We start from the raw sequence: 24,040 nt of genomic DNA, 5'->3' as shown, positions 1-24,040 counted from the left end.
TTACCTTTCTGTGTCTTCCTTTAAACACCACAGCAAACGCTCCATGACCAACCAGGTCTTTCCTGCTGTACTCAAAATCTCCCACCGTCTCCATCGTAACGGGCCGATGGTCCAGCTGGTGCTGGCTACTGGTTGAATAGCCTTGAATGTTGCTCTGCTCTTCAGAAAACAGTCACTGGAGCAAATGATCCACTCAGTACCCGAAGGATGCTTCTAGTTATTTCATGTCGGGCTGCTCCGATGAGCCTTTTTGCATAAATAAGAGATGCAGTCAGGACATGGTGCATTCACGAGCCCCCTGGGTGAGTTAGGATGTTTGTGTTATTGTGCAGAGCAGACGGCTCTGAGCATGGCTAGCGACGATGCTGGCCTGAACTGTAGCACTTGTCCTCGACCGAGTTGGGTGGATGCAGTCCAGCTTTGCATTACTAACTGTGTCTACTAACGAGTTCTCGAGGACAGTCTACATGATGCCGAGCCTGTAGAACATGACCGTGCGAACATTGAAGCAGCAGCAGCAGCAGCAGCAGCAGAGAGCGAGCTAGCCTGACAGTGACATAACCATCCACTGGCTACACCTAACGTCATTGCTCATAGTAAGCCTCTGCTAACATCCTCACAATAACACAAAAAATGTCCGTTTGTCGCTTGAATTATTAAATCCTAAATTAATTACACGTTATAGCAACCTATAAAACTAAACCGACATTAACGGACTGCTAACAGCCTATGTTAGCATGTATATAAGGATGCAACACGAATGTCAACACATAGCTGCTGAGCGAGTTAGTCCTTATTTATGTCTTCCTCGACAACACGTACGAGTCCACATGACGCGTCTTTGTCCTCTTGAAAAAGAAAAAAAAACAACACTGACGTCTCCTCGGTCAGTCTTTTAATGTGAGCATAAAAGAAGAAGATTTGGTTGCTTGTCCAGTCACTTCTGAAATGACAGCGTCGTCAGTCTTGGAGGAGCTGTCGCCTTTACTTCATATTTGCTCCACGTTACGCTGCTGTACGTTAACCTGTTAATATACAGTGGACATATTAGACTACAGCGCTATGACATCAGGACACAGCGACAGCAGAGACAGCAGAGGCAGCGGACACGATGCTGTCTTTGACGTGAACAATACAGTTATCCACCAACAACTGCTTCCTGCTTTATATACGCTAATCCTTCCGCGGAAGCTTACTGTAGATGTCTCCTTCCGCTGCAAGGATTAGTCCGCTGAGTGCTTGAGCCGTAAGATTAGTTTTAATTACAAATCCTGTAATCGTAATGTAAAATATGTACAATATATATCAACATTTATACATTGCACAAACACACTTGTAATCACTTTATGTTTTACCCCAGGTGCCATACGGATATGTTAATATTTGTAGTTTTGTGTCCATATGAAAGTCTAAAAAAACACAATTTCACTGGTTTCTTTAATCTTCACTCAAAAGCAAAAGTCAGTCTTTAATTTAACCTTTTTGGCTATGATGTACACAGTTGTACATCAATTTAATTTTCAATAGCAGAACTGCAGTTATTGTGGCCTGGGTCATTATAATTACAGCTGCTAGGATAATACACATATCATTTGAATCCATGTCGATTACTGATACAAATAGTTCTGAAAATAAATTACCATATCAGAGGAAGTGATTGTTGCTTTACCCTGTTCTGTTGGAATATATATATATATATATAATTATTATTATTATTATTTTAATTTTAGTTCAGATTGATGTGTATACATTTTAGTAATATACAGAAAATGACATTTTAACATCTCTTCAAAATTATTCATTTAGCAATTTAAAATGATATTAAGTGTTGCAGATATGGCTATAAATCGGTTGCTCCATTATTCACACATTTGTAAGCAGCAATACTATTCAAGCTGCAAAATAGTGACACAGCATATATAATAAGAAACATGCAGGCAGGGAAGTGAGGTGCTCACTGTAGCCTCAGCGTTTGTTTAGTTCTGACATCCTCTGGCGGCTGAAAACATAATAGCAGTGCACTAATGTTCCCTAATGCTCAAACTCTAACTTAAGAGTTCAAGTTCACTGAGTGGAAAGGCTGACAGAACAAGTTGCATGATTTCTAAAGCCTCTCTCTGAGGTTTGACATATGATGCAGCATGTGCTGTTTCCTCTGTAGGACCTTTTCTGGCATAAATACTGACCTTGTCAGGACCAGTAGTCATCATTGAGACCAAAACCTGGACCTGACGTCCCTTTGAGGAACTGGTAAATTTTAGAGCTGTGGTTAGGCTAAGTCTCATGCGATAGGACAGTTAGAAAAAAACATATAGCCCAGACAAGATGCAGAGGTGTTGTTGTCTCTCTCAGATTACATGAAATTGAAAACAATGACTACTTTGTGTCTTCCTCATGTTAAACAAGCGTTTCTGAGTCCACTGCTCTGACAGGAAACTTTGACGAAGCTTCACATAACTATTCTATCTGATCAAAAGGCAGCAGGTAGGCAGAGAAACAAGAAAAACACCTCTCATGTTGAACAATGAACTGTTTTTAAATTGAAATGTGCAATTTGGGAACAGATAAAGAAACAAGTTATACGTGTTGTATGAAGATTGAGTTTATCTCTTAAAGGCAGATAATATTCATCATTCTTATGATAATGTGTTTGCATTGCACAGTAGTAATAGTAAGGCACTGTTCAATTTACTTTTATGTAAGCACCAAAACACAATCCCATCTCAAGGCAAGTTGCAGCCAAGTTGAACTAGAAAGGATATATGCTCCCTGAACCCACACTAGGACCTGAATTTGGACACACAATTGCAGACATTTTTGGAATTCATGTCTGTTAATTTACAAGACAAATTCTCCTGAAGTGTTACCAGAATTTGAAATAAGATTGACTGTATGTGACACAAATATGAACAGGTTGGATATTCATAAGTGAAAACAACTTTAGACACTGAGAACCTTAAGTAAGCCTACATGTAGAGAGCAAAGTCATCTATCAGGCTACTATCAGCTGTTTGCGATATGATAGGGCCTGATCATTAAATGTTAGGTGGATTTCTCAGGGGACCAATTAGTTAAAGAAGCTTACTCCAGTAACATGGTTTCTTTCAATAATGTGCTTCAGCATTCATTGGGGACTAAAGCAGGTGCTTCAGTAATAGTAGAATGAAGACGTATATGCTCCAATATTAAAACACATGAAAATACCACTGTCTACCACTTTATTCTGCTGGTGCAAATCCCAGCTGACAGGGCAAAAGAGGGGGCACATCCATTGTAGTGATGAACGACCATCTACTCACACACTTATGACTCACCTATGGTCAATTTATTGTGTCCAATTAACCTCTGGACATATGGGACGAAACCGGAGAACCTGGAGAAAACCCCACCTACACAGGAGAAGACCAGAGAAGCCACATGCATCACTGTGCCTCCCTGTTTTTAGTCTTTACTCCATAATTCTTTACACAGTTTTTTGTAGATAGCATATATAAGTAAAAAGTACAATTCATAAGTTATATTAAAAAATGGAATCTACCCATTGTGTCTCTTCTCTTTGATTAACCAGTTTATAATACAATTGTTGCTTTTTTTCCCCACAGGTAAGATCCAATCATGTACATGACCAAATTTGGTGCTGTCTGTTTGCTCTTGTGTCATGCTCGATTACACTTAATTACACATAATGACCCTTAAAGGAAGTACATTTGTACTTTTATACAGTTGATTTTGTTACTGATAAAGCTACATAACACATCCAACAAACAGGAACAAGAAGTAACATTGAAAGTTCTCATTTTGGCTTGCTGAACAATGTCAGTTTCATCCTAATTATATTGCTATGGTTTATACAACTCATACAAATTCACAGATCCATGAATATCACACATTCAAAAAAGTAGAGAATATCTCCTAAACTCAGAGGACGGTCAGTGCTTCTTGGACTTGGCTGACTTGGAGGTGGAGTTGTACGTAGAGGACATCAGCATCGTGAGGAGCAGCATCACAGGTACCAGCAGGTATGGAGAATAAATGGAGACCAGCCACAAGCGTTCATGCATCGTCTGGGGTCCAGGGTAGGGCTTCATTGGGAAATCATAGAAAAGGATATGGGCCAGGATTGGGAGCAGTGTAGTGGCCACATGTGTGGAATACACGATGGCAGGAGTCCTGATCCACTTGCAGCCACCTGACAGGAAACATAACAGAGCATTTAGGCTGATGTTACATTACTATGTTAAAACATACTGTCTATATAGAGGCTATAAGAATGTACCAAACAGAGCCTCTTATATCCTTTTATGAAATTTGGAAATACGTCACAGTGACTTCTGCACAATTATCACTACTTCAGATCACTACTTAAAATGCGATATAAAATGAATCATAACTTTGACTCAACAATGCATAAGAAGACGGCAAGAAATGCATTTCGTAAAGCCTGAATATGGCGACCTATAAACACACACATGTCCATATGAGGAGTTGTGTATTATTCCCACTGCAATTGATCATGGGTGCGTCAGCGGCACATAGCCGTGCTGTTTGAGCACTAATGATTAAAAGATGTTTAAATTCTAAAATCCTTTTGCTTTTAAAGTCCGACAACAATTTTAATCAAAAAATACATACTGAAAAAACAGAGTGATTGACTTGGGTCTTCCATAATCTCCAACTTTAAAATACAGTGGTGTAAATAGGCTGAGCAAAGTCAGCTATACAGACTTTTCACAGGAGGCAGATTTATTCCCAATAAGATAATTTGCACTGTCATTCTCCAACTATTCCTCACACATACTTTACACACTAGCATAGTGAAATGATTAGATTTAGAGAGAAATTAGATTAAGATGGAGCAATAGCATTTAGCAATTAGCACTATTTAATATAACATGGGGCCTGTTGCACGAAACTAGGATAAGGGATTATGCCACTTATCCTGGCTGAACATAGCCTCAAGTAGGTTGCACGAAAGGAATGGCGTTACCAAGTTACCATGGCGATTTATTCTTTGCAGTTAGCTAAACAACAGGATATGTTAATACTGCTGCTCCAAGTCAGCTGCTAATCTGATCAGACATAAACGTGTTTGACATGTTATTCATGATCCTTTGGGAGTTTTATTAACCTGCATTAAAATATAACAGTGAGTAGTGTACAGGTGGTTCAAAGTTATTTTAATTCTTGAATGATTGCATGAAGACCAATATATATACATATTTGAGTAAAATGTTTTTATTGTGATAATATCACAACAGTTGTTGAGAGGATTACAAACAGCTGAGGTTGTTTCATTCAAGTCAGTGAAGAGAGCAATTAACATTCATTCATTCATTCATCTGTGTCACAATTATGTTTTAGATGATGGAGCTCTGATACTTAGATGGACTTTCTGACAGTAAACAGTGTTTCAGGACAAGTACCTGCATGAGATTATTGATTAAATATTCGGTGATCTAATTCAAAATGAATCGTCACACATCACAGATGATCTGTCAGGAACTACGTTATTATTATTTTGTGGCATTTTCTTTTTTGACAGTTATCGGAAATGTAGGTGATAAAGTCAGTCATCATGCATTTGTGATTTCGCTGCATATCACCACATGAAACTTTATCTTTCATTCAGTTGCTTTTAATGCAGGTAATAATGTGTCTTCAGTAACTGCATGCACCTATAGCACCTCCTATTGGCCATAAACTGCTACAACACAAATGTCACTATAAGAATATTGGTAACCAATATTGGTCATTTAACAAATCACATTCTCTTAGTGGGAAAACTCATGTTGTGTTACAGTTTTCTCCACGCCAAATATAAAGCACACTACACTGCAGAGTAAACTTTTTTTAAATTATTATTATGAAACTGTGATACAGGTTACTAATTACATTGCAAATATGATGCTGTCAGTAGATGTTTTTCCTTTTATATGTGTTATTTGTTACGGAGCCCCAGACATGACAATGGGAAGAGAAAAAAAGTTCTCAGGAAATAGGAAAAACATACGCACAAAATACTAATTTGTTCCCACGAAGTAGGTATAATGTGCGCACAAACTGGCCAGCTGGTTAAGCAAATTGAGCACACCCTCTCGAATGTCTCAGGTAGAGGCAGAGGCTACAGCTAGATGTAGAAAGATGGAAAGGGAAAATGTTAATATGATTGAATTTTATTTTAGGCTGAGAATGAGCTACAAAGATATTCTGAAAGCCTGGCATTGCAAGGAACCATTATTACAGAGAGACATTTAAACAGAATATTGAGAGCCAGGTTGATATTGGTGTTTCTAGAGAAGGTGCGCTCCATTTGCTTACCCATCTGTCCTGGAATGATTTTGAAATTATCAATTGGTATTTTGTGCGCACATTATATCTACTTTGTGGCCACAAATTTGTATTTTGTGCGCACGTTGTACTTATTTCGGGGCCACGAAATTGTTTTATTTAGTGCGCACGTTATACCTTTATTGTGGCCACAATACAATACAAATTTTTTTTGAACATGTCATGTCTGGGGCTCTGTAATTTGTAGGATACCTATGCTTTTTTTTTTTACATGGAACCTGATGTATCCAACCTCAGTTTACAGTATAGTACAGTATAAAAATGGTTACTTTGCTCAAATAAGCTCTGTAAGTATTGGGTTACTTATGCATTCAGTCGTCAACAGTTCAGCCAGACTTATTCTCCGATCTTAAAAGTGACTGTATTGTATTTTTAAGTGTCATCTCTTCATACGTTTCCAGAATAAGCCATCATTTGCTGGTGATGCACATGAACTCCATTTCTGCATCAGTAAATCTGTGATCAACCTCACGGTCTACTACTTCAAAGAGACGTGAACGCACACTTACCGGGATAAGTTACACCTGGCTTGACCAAGCCGTGGCTTCTCATCCTGGTTTGACTAAGCCAGGATGAACTTTGATACTCAGATATCGTGGATATCTTCATTCTACTTTCATGCAATAGGCCCCTGGTCAAACCTCATACCCTGGTATTTACAGAAGAACAGTATTTCTACTGTTTTTCCACCAGAGGAAGCTCACGTACCAATGGTGGAACACGTACCACAGTTTGAGAACCATGAATTTACAGCAAATGAATCACAAAAAAATCACTCACTGTGTATTGCACTGAACTTGGAACTGTGTTACATTGTATATTTCCATGTTTTGGATTTTACTAGTTGCTATTATTATTAGTACTAATAGCAAAATGAGTGTCATAACAGATCCTGCTCTCTCTCTCACACACACGCGCGCGCGCGCACTCGAGCCACGTCTTTGAAGTAGGGCGGGACTTTGGTCAACCCTAACCCTGATTGATAAAACAAATGCATGTGAACTGTGTTAAGTCGCTGTCTGACCTTTGAGGAAAGCATATGCTGCAATGGGAAAGAAAGGCAACTGAACCAGAGCCTCGCATAAGATGAAGGACTTGAACCAGTGCGGAGGGTCCAGCATCATGGGATCCCTGAAGTCCTCAGCATACCACCTCAGCAGATCTTTGAGCTGCAGGAGAGAAGGACAAGAACGAACACCACATTTAAACAAGAAGCCACTTCACAATTTTCCCCACAAACCGACTTATAAATGAACCTGGGAAGCGTCAACAACAGCAGAAGTGTCACTCACCGGCTGAGGATACACATGTTCCGGCAGCAGCGCCTGTAAGTCGATAAACAACGTGATAGGAATGTGTGAGGCAAAGTAGAAGAAAAAGATGATTTCTAACACACGGAGAGACATTTTTGTTTCTCTGTGAGTAAATGTCAGGTTACTACTGACTGTCTGTCAGCAGAGCTGAGCCGTAAAAACTCGTGTTGTCAGGATCGATCTCATTGGCTCTCACAGGAAGGCGGGGCGTTCCGGGGGCGGGGAAATTGTTAGGGAGACCAATGACCACTAATGACAGCCTCGTCAATTCTCTCGTCAAGTCTTTGGCCCGCCTCTGATTGGTCAAAACTCTCTCTTCATTGATTGGGCCAGAGAGACCTTGTAAATAAACTTAAACTGTGAAGGCATATACTCTATGTAAGCTATTATTTTATATTTTAATGACAATGGCATGCACAGACATTTTCAGGGGCGAAAATGAAAGGGGCAGCTATTGCACACAGGTGGGGCAGGTGCCACTATTCCACTTAAGGCAGGCTTGTCCAAAGTGTGACCTGGGGCCAAAGGCTTCCCGGCCCTGGGGAAGACCTCTTTTTGATTGGAAGTGTACTCATAGGAAACAAAGTTGCTAGGGCATCTTATTATATCTTATACTTTACACTAGAAAGGCACTAGAACATTTTTTCATTTGTATTTTTGCTTTAGAGGGCACAATGTCATGCTCCACCTCGTCTCCTCCTGCACTTCCTCCTTTCCCTCCTGCATGCAATCCTCTCACCTGCATCGGTAGCATAACCCGGAGGGCGGGACATCGCCTGGACATGGAATGACTGGTTGGCTGAAGTTGGCAAAGAAAAGCTGGAACTAGATCAGCGACGTGGTCCTATACTGACGCTTGGTGGACATTTTGTAGAACTGCAGTTTCATAAAATAAAACAACAATAGGAAAGCCTTGTTTACAAACCGGAGGACGGTTTCAAGAGCTTGTGTGTTTCGCATCAACCCTCGGGAGCTCCTGAAAGAGTCATAAAATGTGAAATAAGTCAGAAATATGGATAATATAGAAAGTTAAAGCTACAAACACCCTGACTAAACATGTCATTTTCTGAGGCCTATAAATACTTTCCACCTTCTTGAAACAGCGTTGTTATGCTAATACACATGCAAATCATTAAACCCTCAGAGAGACACATATATCTACAATTTACTTTTGTTGATTCTGCTAGAGTTTATTGTTATTTATTGTAATTATACATTATATTGTGTTTAGACATTGGTTTGTGTGCATTTTAAATCTCTTTTAAAGAGCCAGTCACTTCTAGCTAGATTTGTACTATTTTATAATTTTTCCGTCTTATTTTTATGTTTTTATTGTTTTAATGTTTTGTACCTTTAACCCTGTAAAGCACTTTGGTCGAATCTGGTTCTTTTTAAATGTGCCCTAGAAATAAACTTGACTTGACTGATGATAACTTTTATTTTATTTCCTTCAGCTCTGTTCCACTGCAGCCCCAGGGCAGGTGTTCTGACATTTTGCTATATTTACTTTTACCATATATATATATATATATATATATATATATATATATATATATATATATATAGAGAGAGAGAGATAAAATAGGCAAATTTTACACCATACAATGCTCACCTTATAATGTGCTGTGATGTATTTATAAGTTAATTTATTTGACAGCATAGGCTGCCTGCAGTTTTCTCAAGTGGAAAGATGACATAATAAAAATACCTATGCTTTAATTCACTGGTATGTTGTTCTGATATGTACACTGACAAAATACTAAAATACCCAGTTTTAGACAGTGGTATGCTGTTCTGATGGGTTAATTTACCCAAAATAATAAAATACCTGGTTTTACACAGTGTTATGCTATAAAAACCTATCTAAAATAGTTTTGAAATATATACCAGTGAGTTGCATGAATTTCCTTCGATGGCTATTGACAAAATAACTAAGTGTGTTCATATCCATGAAAAAAGGAAATGAAAATGTTTTGTTTTAATAAAGCCACATTTTAAAAGGGAACACTAATGAATCAATAGTATGTGACCCTCATGTGGAGGATAAAGCAAAAGTCAGGGCATATATCTGAAGAAAAGATCTATTACCTAAAATATATGCAACTGTTTTTGTAATTGTTCTCTGATTGTGCTCGTTTTTTTTGCTTTGCAATTAAATGTATTTTTGGGGATTATTATGGTACACATATACAGTTATTCCATGATATGTATCTGCGATTAAAATATGTCATGATAAATGAAGGTGAGAATTCTAAAAAATTGTATGAAGAAAAAATACAGCCTCTTCTGGTGCCAGGACTGATAACTCGACATAACTGTGGCTACACGGTGTATCCAGCAGGGGTCGCCTGAGTACCGCCTTCAGCTGTTGTCCCGGAGCTCGCGACTCTGGTTGGCCGTGGGAGCAGCCTGCTGTGATAACGTTAGCTGGAAGTAAGCAGCCAGTCTGCGGCTTGTGTTCCCTGCGAGCCGAGCCGCGCTTCATCTGCTGTCCCACTGAATAGTGAGTATTCACTCATGTGCTTAGAGAGTCAGAGGATATGTTTTGTTCGCAGACAGCTGTGCGAAGACAATAATTAGTAGAGCAAACAGACAGGCAATAAGGCAGCAGATAGGCGGTCGGGCTTGACTGGGTGGTTTTCACTGGATCCCAGCGCGTTCCAGGGTTTGCCTTAATCTAAAAGGAGGGCAAAGCACTCAGGCTGTGACTGGAGCCAATTAGGCGAGTTAGCTAGCTACAATGGGAGGATAAAACCCTGATGAACGGACGCTTTCTTGTGTTTCTCTGGAGCTTCTCTGTTTTCATTTGCGGCAGGATAAAGTACCAGCGTTATAAAGGTAACGTTGCCCCTACCTACCAAACAGTAGCGCGGCTAGCTAATGTAGCCGACATGCTACACCTATCTTAGCCCTGTCATGCTTTTTGTCCCGCTGACTTCACGTTTTAAACGGAAGCCGGAGATATTTGTGTATAGCCGAGGGTCAAGTAGTAGTATCGTTTTAACCTCGGCGTTAAAGCAGATCAACACGAGTTGGCTTTAATGAGCTCCGTGGAGCTGAGACACTGTTTAAATGTTCCCGAGCTTTTACGTTGACACAAAAGCAGTGCTGTCATTACGGCCCTGGTCGCACTCTCTCTCTCACACACACAATAGTTTTTCTTTTGGTTTTTAGTTAATACTTTATATATAGACAGACACTGTGACTTTGTCTCCTGTGTTGTGATAGAACATGTGTTCATTCATCACTGAGTGAGCAGCACAGATTTAAACAGCAACTGTTTGACACAGTGTTCCTTATCAGAGATAGACCCCCCCCGTCACTGTGGCGTTCTTGAAAGTAAAGTACTGTGCATGATTAGGATGATTTAACCCATTTTTTTTCATTTGAGATTTAAAAGAAAGAAAAAAAAAAAGAGATTTTGAAAAATCAGTAGGGCTTTCTGATATGACTGGGTGTTGAGCTCCATGACAGTGTAGAATACAGGATGCGATACATGATGGTCCACGATACCAATGACAGCACGATACACCGATTCTGTTGTGACAATCAATACATTGCAAAACAATCCTACAGCGATACATCACGATATCTGTCTAACTGAAGAAAACAAAGTGTCCGTGAAAAGTTTATGAACCAGGATTTATCTGTTTATTCACAACATAGAGAACAAATGTATTGAATGTGGATGGGGCATCTCTGCCATTATCCTGCTGTAAACTCCCATTTCTTCCGCCAGCTAACTTCCACCCAAGTTTCCCCTTTGACCCACTCCTAGAATACAGTTTGTGTATAGTAGGCCTGAATGAGTTAGTTTGTTGATTAGTGGTGATGTTGAACCACAATTATCTGCGATGTTACATTACTTCTCCTAAATTCCAGGGACCTGAAACATTGGGGGAAAGTAATTGCAGGTTTTTTTGTGTCTTATAAATAGGGGCATATGATTTTGCATCCAGTGTGATTAAATTGATCATGATTGGTTTGGTGTTTTGGTCTTTTGCACCACCCACCCAGTAATGCAGATTGTAGCACGTTGACCCTTGGGTCGCCTGCAGATTTAGTCAAACACAGTGAACTGCAGCTATGTTCAGAAATCCTGAACGTGATCAGGCTCTGTAGTGGAGATGTGTTAAAATATAGATGTCTGAAAGTGGAGAGGCAGTTGAAGAAGGATGCTGGTGTGGATAATTTTCTCCTAGAGGCAACTGAGCTTCAGCCAAATTTAGCCAACCCTCTCTCTCTATCTGTCATTTTCTCTACCACTCTCTCACACACGATTTTTCTTTCAGTTTTCATCCTTTCACTGCTGCTGTGACTCTGCTGCTCAGGGTTGTTAGGGTTACAGTACATCAAGAAAAAAAAACATGTCATGTACCTTAATAAAAGATAATTAGAGAATAGAAAAGAATTTGTGTGACAATGTTAAATCATTGTGAATATATACTTTATTGATATAATTGAAATTTATGTTGTCCAGCTTTATGTAGTGTACAAATATTCAATATTGTTTGTATTTGACATGGTTGTGTCTCCTTGTCTCTTTCCCCAGGGGATTTGTCCCTGTTGGTCAGAACCACCTTCCTGGTGAACGGGACTTCCAGGTCTGTAAGGAAAATACCACCTCGTTGGACAGAAAAGAAGCATTTCGTTATTCATCATGTTTAATCTAATGAAAAAAGATAAGGAGCGGGAAGGGAGTAGGAAGAAGGATAAAAAGGAGCGAATGTCAGCAGCAGAGATGCGCAGCCTGGAGGAGATGAGCATGCGACGTGGTTTCTTTAACCTGAAGAGGGAGGCGAAGCGTGAGTCCAAGAACAAACTGGAGATCTCCAACCCCATTCCTATTAAAGTGGTAAGCAGCCAAGAGTTCACTCTCACTGACATCGAATCAGACGGCCTGAGCAACCGAAGCAGCATGGTCTTCGATGACCAGCTCAGCACTGCTAGCTCCACTGACGACCTGAAGGGTGAGGGTGGAGGAGGACTGGATGGACACCGCAGCTCAGTACATGAGCGTGTGGCACACTTTGGTGCACTTGCCAAGCAAAACTCTGCCCAGGTGGGTCAGATGATGAAACGCTTCTCCTTTTCCTCAAGGAGCAAAGAGGAGAGCCCTTCTGAGGGCTCCACACCTTCAGCTCCGAACTCTGCTGCCCCTTCCCCGCACGTGGAGAGCAAAGTTTTCAGCATGCTCCGCAAGCACAGCATCAAACAACAGCCTGAATCTCCAGCCACCAAAAAAGTCTGCATCCCCGATTTAGTTGACAAGACCTTCTCAGCACATCTGCAGCTCCCTGCAGTGGTCGCACCCAGTGCACCAGAAACACGCGCGCTGGAGCTCCAGAGGCGCAACACTGGTGACTTTGGATTTTCCTTGCGGCGCACTACTATGCTGGACCGCAGTGTTGACGGGGGAGTGTACAGACGTGTGGTCCACTTTGCAGAGCCTGGCGCCGGCACCAAGGACCTGGCACTGGGGTTGGTGCCAGGTGACAGGCTGGTAGAAATAAATGGAAGGAACGTAGAGAACAAGAGCCGCGATGAGATAGTGGAGATGATCCGTCAGTCAGGAGACGCCGTGCGGCTGAAGGTGCAACCAATCCTGGAGCTGAGTGAGCTGAGCCGCTGCTGGCTGAGGAACACGGAGGGGTTACGCAGGGATACCAGACATGTAAGCAGCTTGTCTACTTTCTATGTACAAACAGAAAAAATGCACCTTTACTCTCCAAATTCAGGTTTTTCAAGCTCCCACCATTTTGGCCAACAAATTAACTGCGGCACCTGGACAGCAGTGTGCTATGTATTCTCAGTGTTTGTGTCCTGCTATACTGACAACCTTCTTCTAGGATATCATCTGTTATTGGCTGATTTGGACGAGTAAAATGCAATGGCAGCTTCTATGAGTTTCAAGTCTTGGATGTAATATGTTAAATTAGTTATTTTCTCACTGAAATGTCACACTTTGTGACTTATACATTCAGTAATAATTTGCTTAGATGCATTGATACAATTAATAGCTGGGAAAGTGCACATTTAATGTTGCTTGTGTGATCTTGTTCATTTCTCCATGGTGATCCAGCCTCTTGACTTGCTCTTCTCTCCTTAGAGCAGGAAAATGTCGAGCATGAGGTACAATGTTTGTGTCCTTATTACAGCATCGTATTTAAGTGCTGATCATGATGTGGGAAAGCATGGTACTTGCTGGGGATTTCTACACTCGTGTTCCCACTTTAACAGCATATGGACCTATTATTGGTTTGAAAGGTGGAATTCCAGAGCTTCAGAGCTCTTATATTGAGCTCAGTGTCCTATTGTTCTTGTTTTGCAGTGGTCAACAATGCTGCAGTGAATCACCCACACATATGAGACTGTCATTGAATCAAGTCTGTTTTCATTGCACAATCACATTTGTCTTGGGCAAACATATAAAATAAACTTTTCTCCCTAACAATGTCATTATTATTTAGAGTCAACTGAGGTTTGCTCTAGACCTATTCATTGATTGGGGGATTAGTTGTGGTAGTTTTGTATATGGCCAGCAGTGGCTGCCCTGATTTGTGAAGATTGGCATATGGAACTTACTGTAGGTGTTTATTCTATTTATTTATTTAACAGCTAATGGTCAGCCAATTTGTGTTTAACATGAGATGTTTTCTCGTTTGAGCTATTGATACAGAATTGCCATGTTCTCTCAAGTCTGAGTGGATTTCCTGCCAAAGTCCAATGTGCTGATTTACATTCACAGAAAGGCAACTTTCCTGTTGCCTCCATTGTTTGTTTTTTTGCCACCAATGTCATAGATATTGATCAATAATTCCACTTTTACCTTTATCTGGGAAAAACTAGACTTCTGCCCCCGTCTCTTGGCTCTTTTATAGCCTTTTGGAAGTCTGACCCATAATGGGAGACTTTGACCAATCAAGGGGAAGTTCACAACAGCTCTGCATACAGGTTCCTCCAATGAAATATTACCACTCCAGCACTGGGAACATATGCCAATGCTGCAAAGAAACCTAAAAAAGGAGAGATGCCTTAAGAGAGTTGCACAATAATATGACTGTCAGCATTGGTGGAACATTTCAGTGGTTGCATCTTCTGCCACATGTAAAACAAGTACATATTTCAGTGTCCATCTGGACAGAGTTCTGCAATACCAAAATGTTATTCAACAGTTTTTGAGTGATCCTGCCAACTACAGCTTTAATTTATTGACAGTAAAACCTAAGTGATGTTCACATTAAAGCTCTTCCTTTGGTTCACAGGAAATAATCCCTTGTATTTCTTTTAAGCTTTTAATATGAAAATCTGCACCACATTTTTTGCATACCTTGTTAGCAAACACATTTATTATTGAAAAATCCATCTGATGATATCCTGCTTTGTATCATTGTTAGATGATGGCCTTTGGTTGTTGAAGCATTAGTTGAACCAAACCAGTGATAATGTAACAACAAATGTGTAGTGACTTTGTTTGTCATTTTGTTGTGTAGCTGTACAAGCATTCTTATAAGCCCTTACATGTGTCCTCCTCAGGTTGCAGATGTCTTGCATTAGCAGTAGCGGAGTGTCCACCAGTAGGCTCAATGTCTTGATCATGGCGCGTTTGGCAGCATCAGAGGGTTTTCTTTGTTTGCCTCCGTTGGCCATGGTTCAAGGGTCCTTGTGACACAGTGAGGCTGAAAAGCAGCTCTAACCCCCCCTCCTTTTCCTCACCACAATTGAATGCATCTGCTCTGCGAGGCAGGGAGTGACTATGTGTAGCCTGTGTTGTCCTTTTCCTAAAGTAAGACGGGAGCACTGACCGATTGTTGAAGCCCTTGCTCCACAGTGGCTGTTTGGTGGAAGACTCCCACTCAGCCTGTGTCATGTGAGGAGTTGCTTTAATGATTTCCATGGAGCAAACAGGAAGTAGACATATTGTTTTAGTATGTATAGGCAGTGCCATTTCAAACAAACTCAAACCTTACTTCTCTCACTGACTGTGTGTGAATTCCAACATGGTAGTGTTGTCTTAAATTGAACATAGTAGTTGTTTACTCACCGGCCCACATTCAAGTGAATCAGAATAGCCTCAAATAAGTAGCCTTAAAATCATTATCATGACATATGATATAGCTCTTTGTACTATGATGTCACTATGCAGAATATTGTGTCATTATACTACATCGTATCTCATGTCTTACTTGCTTTTAGGGCTAAATGATCTAATGACTGCTATTTAACTTATAAAGCTTCAGTTTAATTTTCACTGTGTTTTGAAACAAACTGGGGCATTAATAAATGGCAACATAAATATATCAACTACTGTACTCTAATACAGTACAATTAAGTGGCACTGAACAATCACAACCGCTGACTTTGTTATTTGCTAAGTGTTGTTTTAATTTGCAACGTTTATTAGAAATGAATTCATTGATCAGCCCGACTTGCTATACTGTAACATGTTGTCATAATGTGAATTAAGATGTTATGTACAGTTGACATGTGACCTATTTATGTGGTTAATGAAATACAGAAGTCAGAAAATGTTAATGTTAGCCTTTCATGTTACATTATTGATGATGTTGTTGTCCTCTTGAGGAAGACGGGTCCGTGTAACATGTTTGTGAAGACACACACACACACACACACACACACACACACACACACACACACACACACACACACACACACACACACACACACACACACACACACACCATCCTTTTACATCACGAGCCCTTGATTTGTGTCTGTGTGTTAAACAGCAGGCCTGTCTCTGTCTCTTTGTCCACTTTTAACGGATCTCACCAGCTTGACTGCTGGTTCAAATAAAGGCAAACTGATAGAAAGGAACATCATTCAGTCCTGACAAAAGAATTAGACAAGGCACTGCATCTGCCAAGTCACATAACTCCCAACAACAGTTTCTCGACATATACACTAACAACAACACTAACCCAGTAATTCATTGTCCTAATAGTCAAACCTAAATTTCAGTGCATATTTTAACATCACTTTTGTAATACCTGAAAATTTACATGGTATCTTTCAAAATCTATCATGTCCTTCTGAAGTTCGTTTTGCCCTGATCCCAGTTCTTTACTGGTGGGTATCAGCTGATATAAAGTACAGTCTGTTACTTAAATATTCACCACATTTCACCACGTTTCTGATAAAACTTTCAGTTTTCATGCATTACTTGATTTGAATCTGAGGATTCTGGTTTAGTGTGACTTGTGAGAGCCAGAGATAAGATGAATCATTATGTTGGGAGTTATGAAACAACAACAACATGACATCAATGATGATGACAAGTGAGATACACTGGTGCTGCTAGAAGCTGGTTCTCTTTAAAATTAACTGCAGGAATTGTACAGCGGAAACTGCCAATTTATCATCTTAATTGCATCCCTTCAACACTTAAGTTCACAGGGTTTGTCTGATTTAAGCCAGAACACAAACCAGCGTTGCCATGAAAACCAAAATGATCAGATATGAAGTAGTTGATGTCTCAGGTATGAGATAGTCGGGCCTTGAAATAATAGGATAATTTTATGGACCAATGTTTTATTCTGATCTGATAATGGACTGATGATTATTCTGAAAATGCATTTCACCATTTCCCAGAACTAAAACACAGTTTTTAGCACTTGGTCAGTGGGGACAGTGTTATCATAACTGACATGTCACGATAAAACAAAAACACAAAACAAAACACGATCCACTAGAGGAATGATTTGGTTTGATAAAGAAATGCCTTGTCTGTTTCCAGCAAATTGCCACAGCTGAAATCATTTAGCACTGTGTCAGTCCATATAAAGCTGGTGCCAAGAGTGTTCCACACAAACACGAACAACACATTAAGATTCAATCAAGATTTGGAAGCAGACAGACAGGATGCAGGCTTTCTTGTAGCTGTGACCAACACAAGGCAGGATGTTCCAAAAAAAGCATAGTTGCAACGTCCTAGGAAAGCAGGAGATCTTTTCCTCCCTGAACCAACAAATAAGACAATCACTGGCTCGTGTTTGGTTAAGGCCAGCTGCACAGATCATTAACTCATTTCACTGCTCTTATCGGTTAATTTTTATTGATTAATCCAAAAATTAGCTGATAAACGGATAGTTGTGTTAAGTACTGCAAATATGAGAGAAAACTGTAGTTTGTAGCCTGAAGTCTGCCCCACACTAGAGGATTTTCAAATCTGACTTGATTAAAAAATGTGAGAGACCTCAGACATGATCATGATTAAGCACAGACTTGAAGGCACTAGCGAATGTCGAAAGCACCAGATTGGTACCAAAATCTGGCCAATTATCCTCTCGGGTGGGATAGGGATTAACAGATTAATTTTTCCCACTTATGAATAAAGGCATAAACAAGAAGGGAAGACAAAGTGAGAAATCAGCCTGGTCCCCCAGAAAACATGTTATTTTACTGCAGATTTGTCTGCAAATCATGGTGACATCAAAAGTATCTAAAATTAGCAAAACAAAACATTTCCCATGTCTAAAATTACATGGCGCTCAAATATTGTGAGTGGCAGTGAGAGCCAGATGTCCACCAAGTGGCAGACCACAGTTTAAGAGTACGTTAAGACATCCCTCTATTTTGTAACGCTGTGATTCATTGTGTTTTTCATGGAGAGGATGTTGATGCTAACAGTAAAACTCATGGTTTTTCCAAGCCTTAACCAGGTGCTTTTTGTGCCTTGACCTAATCACAGGTAACCACATTCATAACCACAAAACATTTATCACTGACATTTCAGCCAAAAGCACCACAAGTGGTTAAAACACCGTCAAGCTGAAATGCACATCTGTAGACCTGTGAATAATTAACATAGTTTTGGTTCAGAAACGTGAGTTCACGCATATCTGTGGTTTGCTGACACGTACAGTTGCAACATATGATTCTGGCGATTGTGCCAGAGAAATAAAAGCAGAATTAAGAAACTTGGCAAAATAAAAAGAATGATAAGTTGTGGTTTTTGGTTCAAATCACATTTCTTTACATTTCACATTGTAGCTCTTTTTTGTAATATCACAACATATATTATGGCTCAAACATCATCGAACACCCACATAAGAACTGTGTCAGAGAGTGTCTGTTGATCCAGGAGAGAGAGCTGAAGTTTGGCGAGTGCAGACATGCAGTGAGGGAAAAGGATCAAGATCGAAGCCCAGGACATTTGTGCAGGGAAAGCCGAGTTTAACTGAGTGCTGACACGTCGTTTCTTTAGATGCAAACTTGCACGTAAGCCACGACTGTCTGCAGAAAGGTTTTGAAGGAAAAGCTTTGTAAAATCTAAACAGGAAATGAAATTAGTAATGCTCTCAAAACAATGTTCAATGTTGATGGGAAAAAAACTTCATACCCCTTTGTCCACCATGGTCTTCCCTCAATAGTGCCTTACTAATAAGCTACACCATAGTCATTGTTATTTTGACCCACTCAAGAATCTGTTCTGACTGAAGTCACTTCCCATTTTTTTTCACTTGTCCTTAAAAAGCTTTCAAATTGGACAATGTTATTTTTGAACAGGAGAGTATTTATATATTGTGTGTGGGCACTGATGGATTAAGATACAAGCAGAGCGTAAAAGGCTTATTGCATTGAATCACTACTTGTGTTTAGAAAATCAGTAGGCATCCTGTATACAAAGCTTAGAGATGTCTCGGGCTGATAATGGGGACTGGAAATGGTGCCTTAACATTATTTTGTTGTCAGTGTGAACCATTTAATAGACTAATTTGGTGTGTAATTGAGGGTACAACTTGTATTTATTTCTCTTATTTATTTGGTTGTTTATCAGTAAGTTGAAACAGAAACGAACGAGAAACACTAGAGAGATAGGAACTGATGATAAGCGTACCTGGCTGGTACACGGGGCACTTGGTGTATCTTGAAACATAATCCACCAAATGTTTTGCCTTTGGAGTGGTTAAACAATTCAAAAGCCATACTAGTTATGAGGATCTATTCATTTGAAATCAAAGATAGCTAATTTGACGGTGTGAACAAAACATTCCTTCATTCCCAGTTACCCGACCACATCTGTGTGCTCTCCGCCTCAGTCTTTAAGTATGGAGTAAGGAGTATTAACAATCAAAGCAATATAAACAAAGGTAAGTAGGTTAGTCATGCCTTATTTGTAAGGCTAGATGAAATGTCGTCTTTTTTTGTTGCTGTCATATTTTATCTATGCCGCTTAGTGTGGTGTCTTCGTATCATAGCAATATACTGAATACTGAATTTGAATTGTACGAGTGGCTTTGTTGCATGTTGCTCTTTCATCTCATGTTTCCTCTCAAATCCAAATTTCCAAAAAGAGTGGAATGTGTGTATGAGGGTCTGAGAAAGCTGGAGTTCTCCCTATTTAGCTTAATGCAGTATATGTTAATTTATTCTTCCAAACGCACTCACAACATGTCTGTTAATTAGGATAATCAACATGTAGGCACTTCAACAAACATATTAGTTTGAAAATATGCGTTGATTTAATGCCTCAACTATCTTAAACATGTAGCAGGAAGCCAGATGAAAGAGACCTGGAAGGAGCATTAGAGAGAGGGTGTCCATGTAAAAATAGTATGAAGCCATCTTCACTTGTCTTAACAGGCTGACTGGAATCAGTGGGAAGCAGGCCTCTCCCTTTAGGTCTCACTCTGGTATTTGTGGAATCTGCTTTGGAACAAATAGACCACTTCCTGACCCTCTCCCCATGGGATTCTCTTATGGAGGAAGAGGAATGAAGTTCTGAGGCTGATGCAAGGGGAAAGAGACCTTGATGTCTATGTGAATGCAGTTGATAAAGAGCATTGTTTTCTAAAGCCGGCCAGTAAGTTGTTGGTTCTTTTACAGTGTGGTCAGAAAGTCTGAAGACCCCTCACTTTTTGCCCTCATTGTGTTGTTGTTTCGTGTTCAAATGGCTCAGCTAAAGGTCTCTGAGGAAAGCAAGGTCTTAGGTCTGATTATACAAAATGTAAACTCCATTGTGTTTGTTGAACACCAGGCACTGTTCATCTCCTGGTTAACACCACTCTGATAGTGCAGCATGGTGGTCGCATCATTGTGTTGTTTGGATTTTTCTTTAGGGCAGGAGACTCGGTCAGAGTGGAAGAAATTATGATTCCAATCAAATAGGGAATTGAAGAAAACCTGATCATAGAGTACATGCCCTAAGAGTGGGGTGATGGTTCATTCTTTTCTTTAATAATCACATTAAACAACTAAGATGTAAGGGCTCCACTGCAAGTCTCTGACTGTGTAATTTTATATTAAATAAGTTTGACCATTGCCATTCAAATACTTCACAAATATTCTCCGGCGGTTAAGTGAGCTTGTACAAATCTTTCACTGTGAGCGATAGACTGTTTAAGATGGACGACCTCATTTTCTGTCACCATACAAATTAAACTACAATATGTGGCATGAGCACGAGTAGCACCCACACATTTCCTTTTTAAAACGAGCAACATGAGAGTGTAATAAAACCCCAGCTACATAGAACACAGCATGACGACATCAATAAACATGGAAGACGGCCTACTCGGTTGTGGAAGACTTCTTGCAACAACCGTTGCCTATACCTGCAACAAAAGAGGAAGCCGAGAGTGAGGCTTTTGAGGAAATTTCTGGTGTGATGACATATGTTTGAGTTGATAGGCAATGCCAGTGTGCTGCAGAGACCTGAGAAATGCAAAGGGAGTTGTTGCATCTGAATGGTACGTCAGGTTTGGGTGGAGCAGGGCAGTGAAAGAATATACAGATTGGATAGAAATTAGTATATTCCCTGGGTACAAAATGAGTCATCAAATATCTCAAAGCGGATTTCAGGGCGTAGCAACCTCTCGAGTCCATTAGGAGTTGTGGGAAAATTGATCTTTTGATATTATAGGGTTGCATACGGATGTGTTGGTGACTTTTCTCATGCGACATAGACATGATTAAAGCTATAAAATGTTGATGTTGCTGCCATGTGAACTGCAACTGGAAAAAGTACCCAGAGTTTTCTGCCTACGTGCGAAGAGATTTTGACCAAAATGATTTGACACTCAATTTCCATGCGATACGTGCTTTACTTAGCACAACTGAAGGTGTCATTACTTCCACCTGGCTCTTCCTTCCATGTCTGAGTGACGGGTAGCTCACTTGGCCTGCTTAAGTGCTGGGATTTCTATTAGATCACCAAGCTCGGAGGGAATAATAACACAGTGATCTTGAACATAAAATATACACCGCACACTTTGGCTGAGGCTCAAGTTACTTGAGCGGGAGCAGCTTGAAGTGGTGGAGGCGGAGTTGATAGGGATGTAATTGCTGATGTAAAGGAGTCGACAGCAGACTTAAAGAGGCAACAAACAACTATGGTGTCGTTTCCTGTTTGGTGACTGTCCTAAAGACACAGCAGAAACATGATGCTGTGAGGCCACAGGACCTTTTCCTCAGGGCCAGTGTTGTTGTGTTGTGTGATAATAAACACCCCTATGTGGAAAACATAACATATCATGTGAATGCTATTCTCTTCATTGTTTTGGATACAAAAGGAAGTAGTTCCTTAATGCTCTGACATTTTTTACACATTTTTCACCTAAAAAAGGACATTGTGAATATATAATATAATATAATATAATATAATAATATAATGAACACAAAATCATCATCCAGTGTTTATGTATCTGAATGTTCACTTTTGTTTCCTGTATTTGGCTTTAAACTTCTATGTTTTTTTCCTCATACTGCAGTCTCCAGTCTGCTGTGACTGTATGGGAAATTCAGCATGAATGTAAGTCTGTCAGAGGTAATATCACATGAGCTCCTGATATAAAAAAACCCGCAGTATACATATGTGTTCTGATTTGACTCGCAAAATACCTTTTAAAGGCGGGTTTTCAATGGGCGCTCGGGTGATGATAGGATAAGGTTGCAGCAGTTCACCCAGTCTCACTGACTCAACTCACTCACCTCAGGAAAGAAATCAAACACAATGACAAATGCTTTTCCACCACTGCAAAGCTCTCGGCTTTCCTGCTCAAAGTTGCGTGTTTGGAGAAGAAGAAGAAAGACTTGCTCTCTGTTCTCAGCCGGTGAAAGCTCTTGTGGGGGTGATTAGATCGTTAGCATCACATGACTTATATGAGCTCAGGAAAACATCATGTCACAACAAATATGAGCCATGTCAGCGCTGCTTTCATGTGTGAGCATGCTCTTCATTTAAAATTATGAAAAAAAAGACAATGCTAATTCTTTGCTTCAGTGGAGAGGGTAAAACTTAACTCTCGTGACGGACTGCTTTGAATTAGTTGAACCACAGTTGAATTCATGGGTGTTTGCACATGGGAGCTAATACTTGTCATCGGAAAACACAGTCTTGACGGTGAGGATGAGAAAGTGAAATTATTGATGAGAAAACAGCCTCAGTACCCATAGTAGTTCTTTCAAACTTAACTGTGGAGGATGCTCTGTGTTTATCTGCTGCTCTGGCTCTGTTGTGTTGCACTATAATTCCTTAGTGGTTTTAATAAAATAACATCTGGATTGTTTTTTGTTTTTATTCAAGTCCCCTGGGCTTTGAGCTAAAACAACCATCTCTGAATGCTACACTTATTTATGTAACCACATTCTTCAAGAGAAAAACTAACCAAACCAAAACCAAAAAAATGCATAAATCAGAAACAACTGCCTTTGACTGAACGTTCCAGTGTCTAGTGTCAAATCATCAGGTTTTCTGTGGAGCACAATTCCAACATCGATGGGTGTGTCTTGTCAGGGTATAGGTTTAGTGTGTTTGCATTGTAAACGAGCAGTGCTGATTTTAATTCTGGTGCACTGCGGCTGAGATGAACAAGTGCTGAAAGGCTCTGTTCATTCCTCGGTGTTTCCTGTTTTCTTTTGCTGTGTGAGAGAGTTCAGAGAGCAGTCACGTCTGGACGAGACAGCAGATGGGAATGCTGCAGGACGAGTTGTAAAAATATGAGTGACACTTCCACCGCTAGTGACACACACACACGCACACACACTGATGTGCCAAGTTCTCACGCAATCATAGACAGAACTGGTGCTGAAACTCAGCGCATATGTCTAAAAATATCAAACATCAATCAATACAACTCACCCTGCGTATCAGTTCAGGTCTTCGCCATAGAAAACAGTGGGGCGTAACTTGTAAGTATAGGCAAATTAATTTTATCAGCACTGCTTGACTCTCTCTGTATCGCCTGGCAACATTCCTGCACTGCAGAAGGGAATTCTACTGTGACGCAGTTTGATGGACAAGTTATTCTTGCCCCCACCTGCTTCTGCGCTGCCGCTGTATACACAATGCAACTACTAGCTAAATGAACACACGCGTACAACCAGAGACCGATCTACCTCTCTGTTGTCGGTGCCTT

At 40.1% G+C, this 24,040-nt stretch overlaps 3 protein-coding genes across 3 annotated transcripts in view; 1 reads left to right on the top strand and 2 right to left on the bottom strand.

Moving 5' to 3' along the window:
* ulk2 (unc-51 like autophagy activating kinase 2) overlaps window positions 1–127 on the bottom strand; it is a 32,135-nt gene extending 32,008 nt beyond the window's left edge. Inside the window, exon 1 of the mRNA XM_083886312.1 lies at window positions 5–127. Coding sequence (XP_083742438.1) covers window positions 5–94 — 90 coding nt within the window. The 5' untranslated portion in view covers window positions 95–127. The remainder of the gene's footprint in view (window positions 1–4) is intronic.
* A 3,802-nt stretch (window positions 128–3,929) lies between these two features.
* tmem97 (transmembrane protein 97) lies at window positions 3,930–7,754 on the bottom strand (the record flags this gene model as incomplete). Its single annotated transcript, XM_083886878.1, has 3 exons — window positions 3,930–4,189; window positions 7,373–7,517; window positions 7,641–7,754. The coding sequence occupies 3 exons, from the start codon at window positions 7,752–7,754 to the stop codon at window positions 3,930–3,932; spliced, it is 519 nt and encodes a 172-aa protein (XP_083743004.1).
* Window positions 7,755–13,313: 5,559 nt separating this feature from the next.
* myo18ab (myosin XVIIIA b) overlaps window positions 13,314–24,040 on the top strand; it is a 114,397-nt gene continuing 103,670 nt past the window's right edge. The window contains exon 1 of the mRNA XM_083886750.1: window positions 13,314–13,335. The gene's annotated coding sequence lies outside the window, so the exon portion shown is untranslated. The remainder of the gene's footprint in view (window positions 13,336–24,040) is intronic.

Source organism: Microchirus variegatus, assembly GCF_963457635.1.
Source record: "Microchirus variegatus genome assembly, chromosome: 3".
In the NCBI taxonomy this organism is placed as follows: Eukaryota; Metazoa; Chordata; class Actinopteri; order Pleuronectiformes; family Soleidae; genus Microchirus; species Microchirus variegatus.
The sequence above is the reverse complement of the archived record's forward strand: the minus strand, read 5'-3'. Positions and strand labels throughout refer to the sequence as shown.